At 51.8% G+C, this 10,000-nt stretch overlaps 1 protein-coding gene across 2 annotated transcripts in view; it reads left to right on the top strand.

The window, feature by feature from the left end:
• prkd1 (protein kinase D1) overlaps positions 1-10,000 on the top strand; it is a 31,140-nt gene that overhangs the window by 14,536 nt on the left and 6,604 nt on the right. The window contains exons 2-11 of one of the 2 annotated variants that reach the window (XM_028982174.1): positions 2,333-2,471; positions 6,085-6,216; positions 6,353-6,513; positions 6,732-6,755; positions 7,878-8,085; positions 8,517-8,594; positions 8,975-9,167; positions 9,254-9,377; positions 9,454-9,531; positions 9,604-9,883. In XM_028982174.1, coding sequence (XP_028838007.1) covers positions 2,333-2,471; positions 6,085-6,216; positions 6,353-6,513; positions 6,732-6,755; positions 7,878-8,085; positions 8,517-8,594; positions 8,975-9,167; positions 9,254-9,377; positions 9,454-9,531; positions 9,604-9,883 — 1,417 coding nt within the window. The remainder of the gene's footprint in view (positions 1-2,332; positions 2,472-6,084; positions 6,217-6,352; positions 6,514-6,731; positions 6,756-7,877; positions 8,086-8,516; positions 8,595-8,974; positions 9,168-9,253; positions 9,378-9,453; positions 9,532-9,603; positions 9,884-10,000) is intronic. The other variant, XM_028982175.1, reaches the window with a different exon arrangement.

The raw sequence follows: 10,000 nt of genomic DNA, 5'->3' as shown, positions 1-10,000 counted from the left end.
AAGGCGTGAACTGATTATGGATCCACATCACGCCAACCTGCTAACTTCCTTTCATCACGTGATTGGTGCTTCCTCTCCTCCTCCTCGCCGCTGGATCTCTTCTGTCTTCTCGCACGCCCCGTCTCTGTGACGAAGAGGAATTTAATTTGCAGATGCTTTATGTAAATGCGGCGCAGGCCTGACCCCGGCGCCTGGCAGGCCGCCGTAATCACCAAGCGGCGCGGCGAGGAGGAGAACTGCACACAGGATCTAACGTTCCCGGAGAACAAAGCTGATCAGATATCATTATACTGTACTTAAAGCATTATGCTGCGCGGCGTCCTGGCGACCATTGTTTGGCGATAATGGCTCCATCGCTGCCGGTGCTTTTAATTGTCGGGCGGTGGAGAGTGAAGAGTGTTTGAACACAAGAACGAAGGAGAGGCGTGAACTGCAGAGTGGAGACGCCGCGACAGGCCTGGGATCAAATATCACCGAAAAGCCCCGATTCTACTCAAATGTTCATTTAAATATATTTAGAAAGTTCCGTATTGAAAGTGATACGTTTCCAGACGTTCAAAAATCCTGGAAAATCCCTTTTACAAAACCAGGCCTACGTACATGAGCAGATGGCGGTGACCACTAGTGGCAGGGAGGTGCGTCGTCATGGTGAAGTTAATCTTCAGCTGGAGCTCGGTTCTATGGGAGCTACAACCTTCTCTTCGTTTGGTGTGTGTCAGGGTTTTATCGAATGAAAATGTCCAAAACAAGACACCGGGAAGGCTCAGAGACCGTCCCAAAGGCAGGATCTCGTACGTCCTAAAATTACGACAACGTGCAGAACGAGCACGACACACACACACACACACACACACACACACACACACACACACACTTCACAGAACGTGCAGCAGCAGCAGCAGCAGGCCGAGTCCACGCCAGATCGATAGCGTGGCGGCGAGCGCGCAGGTCAGTCGATACGCTGCTCTGTTCCCTCACATCCGATTGATCGTGAGGCCGTTATCCGTTAAATCAGGTGGAACCGCCGCGGTAACGCGCACGTCCGCTCAACGTTGTGCCTTCTCGTCGGTGGGGTTCCGTGCCTTCGCGCCGGTGGGGTTCTGGGCCTTTGCGTCGGTGGGGTTCGGGGCCTTCGCGCCAGTGGGGTTCTGGGCCTTTGCGTCGGTGGGGTTCGGGGCCTTCGCGCCAGTGGGGTTCTGGGCCTTTGCGTCGGTGGGGGTTCGGGGGCCTTCGCGCCAGTGGGGTTCTGGGCCTTTGCGTCGGTGGGGTTCGGGGCCTTCGCGCCAGTGGGGTTCTGGGCCTTTGCGTCGGTGGGGTTCGGGGCCTTCGCGCCGGTGGGGTTCTGGGCCTTTGCGTCGGTGGGGTTCGGGGCCTTCGCGCCAGTGGGGTTCTGGGCCTTTGCGTCGGTGGGGTTCGGGGCCTTCGCGCCAGTGGGGTTCTGGGCCTTTGCGTCGGTGGGGTTCGGGGCCTTCGCGCCAGTGGGGTTCTGGGCCTTTGCGTCGGTGGGGTTCCGTGCCTTCGCGCCGGTGGGGTTCTGGGCCTTTGCGTCGGTGGGGTTCGGGGCCTTCGCGCCAGTGGGGTTCTGGGCCTTTGCGTCGGTGGGGTTCGGGGCCTTCGCGCCAGTGGGGTTCTGGGCCTTAGCGTCGGTGGGGTTCTGGGCCTTTGCGACGGTGGGGTTCTGGGCCTTTGCGTCGGTGGGGTTCCGGGCCTTTGCGTCGGTGGGGTTCTGGGCCTTCTCGCCGATGGGGTTCCGGGCATTCTCGCCGATGGGGTTCCGGGCCTTCTCGCCGATGGGGTTCCGGGCCTTCTCGTCGGTGGGGTTCGGGGCCTTCGCGCTAGTGGGGTTCTGGGCCTTTGCGTCGGTAGGGTTTTGGGCCTTTGCGTCGGTGGGGTTCCGTGCCTTCTCGCCGATGGGGTTCCGGGCCTTCTCGCCGATGGGGTTCCGGGCCTTCTCGCCGATGGGGTTCCGGGCCTTCTCGTCGGTGGGGTTCGGGGCCTTTGCGCCAGTGGGGTTCTGGGCCTTTGCGCCGGTGGGGTTCCGGGCCTTCTCCACTATATGAGGAGGAGGTGGGGTCAAGTTCAGGAATTCCAGACCGATGTCTCGCTCTGATTCATCACCGGTCTACAGATATAACGTCCGGAACAGAACACATTCAGTTATGGAGCTTTATTATCAGAACAAGCAGAGAACATTCAAAAGAAGAGAATATTAATATCTAGAAATTGCAATTACATTTTTACATTATGTTTTATGATGATGTAACGAAATTGCTTGTCTCAGCTGGTCCAACACATGTGAAATGGTGATGCTGCTCTGCTCTCTTCCCACCAGTTCCCAGAATGCGGATTCTACGGCATGTACGACAAGATCCTGCTGTTCCGGCATCAGTCGGGCTCCGAGAACATCCTGCAGCTGGTGCGCTGCGCCACCGAGATCCAGGAAGGCGACCTGGTGGAGGTGGTCCTGTCAGGTGGGTGATCAGAAATAAAGAAGTAAATGAATGTTTTAATGGCGTAATCAGCAGTAAACAGGGTGTGGGCGTGTGTGTGTGAATGCATGGTGAGGGTCCTCACACTTACTTCAGTTGACGTGGTACGTGTGGTGGAAACTTGACGGGGGTCCAGGCTGGGGGGTGCGGTATTAGGAAGTGACGGCGCTTGGCGAGCATCTCAGGTGATCGCGAGAAGACGGGCGGGGCTCGCGACGTGCTACACTACCTGCTGCGCCTCCAACACACACTTCACCCTGACATTAAATATTAATATTATACTGACAAACTACGGCATAGACGGCACAAGACGGGATCTGACACTAAACTGCAGATCCTTTAAATCAGGAGGTGTTGCCTCTGTGGAGCAAACTTGATTTTTAATAATGAATTGTGGCCATTTCTGTCAGGGACCAAACTGTCAGATATAAAGTAGGAGGGGATTTTATTTTATTTCCCAAACCAAACTTTACAACCGAATGTTCCAAAGCAAAAGAAATACAAATAAATCATAGTATTCATCGCAGGAAATAATCCCGTCTCCTTTCTGTTCCCCCCCAAATCCCTACATAACATGTTGAACACATTCCTGTCCAGCATTTCCCTCTCGGACTTCCTCATCAGCTGCGTGCCTCAAAATACAGAAACCATTAACCCGCCCTGCCCTCACCAAATACCAACAAATTCATCAATAATCAAATAATAAATCACAAAAAAGGCGTGGCCGTCACAATTCTCATTCAGAAACGTGTTTTTTGGCTGTAAGTTTGTAGATTATTCGATGTCAGATCCAGTTGGCTGAAGGAAGACGCTGGTCCACTGGCTTTACCTGGGAGTCACTGCTGGGGGGGTGTCACGACTACGGACTTACGGGGGAAGGAAGCGCAGAGGTCTGACATGCTGGGAACGGGGTTTTATTAACAAATAAACAATAAATACAAATAAACAGTGGCGCGGTGGCCGAAAACAATTTAACTTAAATTACGAACATAAACTAACCCGTAGGCGTGTGGCGATTGCCAGAACTGAAAACACATACATTCACCCACTGATGTCAAGTTCATGTCTGAGTTCACGAAAATGCCAGAGACCTAGAAGGGGCGGAAACATCCGGCATTTATGGGGCGTCAGGATTGGAGTCAGGTGTGGAGCCCAGCTGCAGGCAATCCTGACAGGGGGACACCCCCATTACCCATCATTACCCCCTCTTACTGCTGCAGAGTGGACTGGACCCACGCCACCATGTGTTGTGATGAAGCCTTTTTATTCTCCAGCTCCAGTGGAGGCAACAATAAAGAGAAACTAATCTAAATTAACATAATAATAATAATAATAATAATAATAATATGCTGTAACAGTGTGCTGTAGGTACCAGCCCAGTGCTTAATTTCTATCCAATGTCCAATTCTAATCCAATATCTAATCCACGATCCTCAAGCCTGTTCCATGATCCACAATTCCCAATTCTGTTCCACGATCCACGATCCCCAAGCCTGTTCCACTATCCACGATCCCCAAGCCTGTTCCATGATCCACAATTCCCAATTCTGTTCCACGATCCACGATCCCCAAGCCTGTTCCACTATCCACGATCCCCAAGCCTGTTCCACTATCCACGATCCCCAAGCCTGTTCCACTATCCACGATCACCAAGCCTGTTCCACTATCCACGATCCCCAAGCCTGTTCCACTATCCACGATCCCCAAGCCTATTCCATGATCCACAATCCTCAAGCCCATTCTATTCTCCACGATCCCCAAGTCTGTTCCACTATCCACGATCCCCAAGCCTGTTCCATGATCCATGAGCGTGGATCCATGCAGATGAACGTTCATATTTCGGTGTTATTTGAGTGTGTTGTCCAGTCCTGCGTTTACAGTCTAATGTTCCCCTCTGATCCACATCCTGTCAAGTGTTTATTTCCACATTGTTAGGACCACGAGGCAACATACCAGGAAGGAAAAGCATGAGGAAAAGTCACCCAAATTAACCAATTTGTGAAAGCGGCGGTGCAGCCATCTCCAAGCAGGAGACTTCAACTAAAAATAAAGCGTTGGCACTGCGAGACGACACAGCCAGCATTTATTCCTCCCTCTCTCCTTCTCTCTCTTCATCCACACGCTCATTTTCTGAAGCATTTAATGACAGTTTACAGGTAGTTAAACTTGCAAACATATCTTGGCCTTTAAACAAAAGGCAAAACAATAATTTGAATAAATTGAGGCAATTTCGCAGCAGAATGTCTAATCAGAATGTATTCTACTTGAGCGTGGCGGGACACGTGCGTGACGCCGCCGCGCCTCCTCACGCTGGGCCCTGCGCTCCCATTGGCCCGCCGGCGCGCCGGCAACAAGAGCCAATCAAAACACTCGCTCTGGCGCACAGAGGTGGCCACTTGCCACTCGCCCGCCTCGGCGCTTTAAAAAAAGAGCGTTTGTTTGCTTGTTTATTTCCTCGCAGCCAATTATTCTCCATTATGAGGGTGCTGCGTTATTGGCCGATAGGCCCTCTGTGCATCTCAGGACTGTTTTTGGGACGTGTCCCTGTTTTCTCCTCCTTCAGAGCCATGGCGTCTCCTGCGCTGTTCTGGGACGGTGGACGCAGTCTTGGACGGCATGGTGTACAAAAATGCCAATTTTTTTATTGCTGCCTTTCTTCGTTCAAGCTTCATAACTTCTACAGAACATTAAAAAAACGTTAAAAACGTCTGACCGGTAAGAAATAATATACAAATATAGAATGAAAACTACATTTACAGAACTCACGTGGACAAGATGAACAAACATTTAAACATAAATCCAGGTAACATGAGGAGAACACGTCAGAAATGGGAATGATGTTCATTCGGAACGGTGGAACGTGGTGCTGGTCACACTACACGTGTGTGTGTTGTGTGGTTCTAACTTGTGGCTATTTGTTTTTTGGTTGGATGTGAACGTTTGTTCAGAATAAAAAAGCCTTCAGTTCGTTTCTGCATTAAACAAACTGTTCTGATAACGTTTTATTAACAATAAGACAAACAAATGCAAAACAGAAAATTAGCTGTAAAATTGGAGCCGTGACAATGAAATACTGAACAACTCTGGATTTGTGTAAATCTCTACATAATAATGAAAGTGATTGACATTGTGCAGCACAGCACACGGTGACACGGTGAACCGTGTCCGCTGTATTTAACCGTCACCCTTGGTGAGTAGTGGGGAGCAGCGTGTGGGGACGGGACCTAAATAAGTTCATATCTACTTGCATCTCGCCCCGACTCGGTCTGATTATTAGTAAACAGTCTGCACCGCAATTCCGGACAATATGAAGGATAATTGGTGGATGTTAATAAGACCGGCTCCTTCCTGCACTGTTTTTTCCGCCTGCCTCCGTTTTTGCCACATTTGTTGATACCGACTACTAAACAACAACAAACGTGGATCCCGGCGCGGCAGCGCCGTGCCAGCGCCGCGCCCGCCGCCAACTCGCCACGGCTGCTTTTTAGGAGTCCGTGTTGGTGTGAGCGTTTCCACGGCCGGTGGGTGCCAGTGTTTTTGGTGGCGGCTTCCTGGCGTGGGGTCACCTCCGGTCACCATGCGCTCTCCTCCGCAGCCTCGGCCACCGTGGAGGACTTCCAGATCCGGCCGCACGCGCTCTTCGTCCACTCGTACCGCGCCCCGGCCTTCTGCGACCACTGCGGCGAGATGCTGTGGGGGCTCGTCCGGCAGGGCCTGAAGTGCGAGGGTAAGGAAGAGGCTTTCAGGCCCACATCAAATATCATTCCCCAAAATACGATTCGGAAATTAGACGAATAAGGAAGAATTTTGAAAGAGAATAGCTGGAGGGATGAATTATGGGATTTCCGTGTGTCTGCTCGCAGGCTGCGGCCTCAACTACCACAAGCGCTGTGCCTTTAAGATCCCCAACAACTGCAGTGGCGTCCGCAAGCGGCGGCTGTCCAACGTCTCGCTGACGGGCCTGACGTCCACGCGCTCCGTATCGGCGGAACCGCCAGCGACCGCGTCTGACGACGCCCTGCTGGTGAGGTCTTCACTTCATCCCTGCTTCAGATGTTCACTCACGTTTCGTAACCTGCCCGACATGTTTTGAGGAACTGTGGGAAGTTTTATTCTCATGCAGTCATGAATGTTGCCGGGTGTGAATTTCTCCGGAGATCACCGTGATTGGCAGCTGTCAGTTGTCACGGTTACAGCGGGACTATTGTTAACGATGGCCTCCTCTCTTTCTCTCCTGTCCAGTCTCCCGTCAGCCCAAGCATGGAGGTACGTATGGCCACGCCCATCCCGTCAGCTCGCCTACGCCCACGCTGCCATTGCTGATGTGTTGCTAGGCAACTGCAGCCCGTTAGCAGGGGTTAAATTGGCCTTCAGCTCCGCCCCTGTACGCTGCACACAACTCGAATCTATTGTGCTGCTTTGCAACCGTCGCATGTTAATAAGCAACATATTTTACATGTATTATTCTGTATTATGCATTAAACACGGTGATTTAATGACCGCATTACAGTGATTGATTGATTTATCATAAGAGCCGTTGGGGAACATTTCCATATAAAGCCGTTGTGGGAAAAAGGTGGAGCAACAGGAAGCTCCTGTTCCCGTATCTGACATTATGGCAGGCGGTGACACCACCGAGGTGTTCTGGCAGCGGAGCGCGTGGAGGCGGAGGTGTGGCTGGGGACTTATAATGAAGCCATTTAAGGCTGTTGGCAGGATGCGTCCCCTCGGCGCGGAAATATCGATCCCCTGCTTTCTTTGGACCGTATCGAACAGTTAATTATGCAGACCTGCGAGATGTCAGATAAATTCTCAACAGGTGGCGAGAAGGGGCGCCGCCGCCAGCCTCTAATCTTCTTAAAGGGGGACGTGTGGGGGTTTATACCTCGTACAGCGTAGGGTAATACGTTATATTTCACTGTATTTATCCATACAGATCAATGCAGTATTACATGCATCCAAAATGCAACACAAGTGCATGTCGCTCCCCGTGTTGCATGAATTAGAACGACACGTGGTGGTGGTAGCCTAGCAGGTTACACGTTTACCTCTGAACCAGAAGACCCAGGTTCAAACCCCACTTACTACCATCGTGTCCCTGAGCAAGACACTTAACCCTGAGTGTCTCCAGGGGGTGACTGTCCCTGTAACTACTGACTGTAAGGTGCTCTGGATAAGGGCGTCTGGTAAAAGCTGTAAATGTAAATGTAGATATAATGTGCCAAAGACCCTATGACTTAATATAATAGTGGATGTGGTTTATTTTTTACAATAAAGCAAACTGTTGTCTTACACCATGGAATTGTGGGTATTATGCAGATATAATGTCTTGTCTTTTTCACATGAAATGAGTGTCCAACTTGACCTTTCACCCTGTCTGGTCCCCAGCAGAAGACCCAGTCGGACATCTTCCCAGGCAGAGGAAGATCCAACTCGCAGTCCTACATCGGCCGTCCCATCGAGCTGGACAAGATCCTGCTGTCCAAAGTGAAAGTCCCTCACACTTTCCTCATCCACTCCTACACGCGTCCCACCGTCTGCCAGCACTGCAAAAAGCTGCTGAAGGGCCTGTTCCGACAGGGACTCCAGTGTAAAGGCAGGGACCGTCCCCTCCTATCAGTCCAGTCAGACATTATTCATAATATTACCATATAAGAATATGGAATTATATTATGACACCAGTGTGTTCATATTTCACTAAAATGTCCATATTCTTTTTCATTGTGTTCCGTTTCATTGCATGAAATACATGGACGTTCTTCATGTTTCATGTATGAAGAGCCATTATTAAAATCTCAGTACATGGCAGCGCGCTTCCGGTTTGTTTTTGCGGCTAAACGGCTGAGATTTCCGCCGCTGCCATGAGAGTAGATGGGAAGCGGTGAGGATGAGGATGTGAGGAAGAGGTGTCTGCTAGCAGACAGGAGAGCGAGCAGTCAGAGGTGCTGAAAGAAACAGATCTTATGGAGATGTGCCATCTCTCAGGCTGTCTGCTAACAACATAACACATCTCTCTCCCCATTTCAGATTGCAAATTCAACTGCCATAAACGCTGCGCACCCAAGGTGCCAAACAACTGCCTTGGAGAAGTGTCCAAAAACGGAGGCAAGTCGAGTTCTTCTGCCCGTTCTAACTCTTCCGTAATACGACTGGAAGCTCTCGTCTTCCGGCCAATCATTCAACCTGCAAAGATCAGGCCGAAATGCAACACAAGAAATCGGAAGAAAGAAAGTGACGCGATTGTCATCGTGAGACACAGCTGCACAGCACACGGTGACACGGTGAAATGTGTCCTCTGTATTTAACCGTCACCCTTGGTGACAGTGGGCACCCTGACAGTCGCCCGGGGAGCAGCGTGTGGGGACGGGACCTTCGTCAAGGGGACCTCAGTGGCACCTTGGCAATAAATCCAATATTTTGTTTACTGATTACTATTTAGAATATTACTATTTAGAATATTACTAATTGGTGAAATTTTATTGCAGACCTGCTGAGCCCAGGGGCCGAGGCGGATGTGGTGATGGAGGAGGGGGACGACCCCGACGGGGACCGTCACAGCCCTCTCATCGATGACCTGGAGGAGTCGCTGGCACCCGACCCCATTGCCCTGCTGGAGGCCGCGCACGGTGACCTCTGCGACCTCCAGGACAACGACCCGGACGACTCCAGGATCATCAGGTGACTCCTCGCTACAGTCAGTCCAGAACACGGAAGGCGGGATTCAGAAGCCGCTTTTAATGGGGTTGTGTTGTTGTGTCTGGAAGCCCGTCCACCAGCAGCAACATCCCGCTGATGCGGGTGGTGCAGTCGGTCAAACACACCAAGAGGAAAAACAGCGGCGTGATGAAGGAGGGCTGGCTGGTCCACTACACCAGCAAGGACACGCTGGTAGGAGCACAACGCGCTTCTTAACTCCGAAATACGCCGCTCAGGCGGTGATCCTGACTCTCCCATCACACTCCAGCGCAAGAGACATTACTGGAGGCTGGACAGCAAGTGCATCACCCTGTACCAGAACGAGGCGGGGAGCAAGTACTACAAGGTAACATCTCGAATGGAACCAATTCATGGAACCTGATGGTCAGGACATGAGCCGTGTACCTTGTTCCTCCAGGAAATCCCTCTGTCCGAGGTGCTCTCCCTGGAACCGGCCAAGAACTTCGACCTGCTGCCTGAAAGCGCCAACCCGCACTGCTTTGAGATCGCCACGGCGACCCTGGTGTACTTCGTGGGCGAGCAGCTGGTGCGGCCGGAGGCGGCGTCGAGCCACGGCGGGATCCTGGTGAGCGGCGTGGGGCAGGATGTGGCGCGGATGTGGGAGATGGCCATCCAGCACGCCCTGATGCCCGTCATCGCCAAGGGCCTGCCGCGCGGCGCGCTTCACGGCCACCACAGTACGTCCACTTCCTGCCGCAGAACGTGTGCAGGTGGAAGGAGGACCTTCAAGCCATCAGAGCCGGGCTATTACTTCTAATAAGAAACGTACTTACAAATTCAAGCTATTGTTATGG

The sequence above is a fragment of the Denticeps clupeoides genome, chromosome 1 (genome assembly GCF_900700375.1).
Source record: "Denticeps clupeoides chromosome 1, fDenClu1.1, whole genome shotgun sequence".
Taxonomy (NCBI): Eukaryota; Metazoa; Chordata; class Actinopteri; order Clupeiformes; family Denticipitidae; genus Denticeps; species Denticeps clupeoides.
Note: the sequence above shows the minus strand (reverse complement) of the source record. Positions and strands in the feature narration are given on the sequence as shown.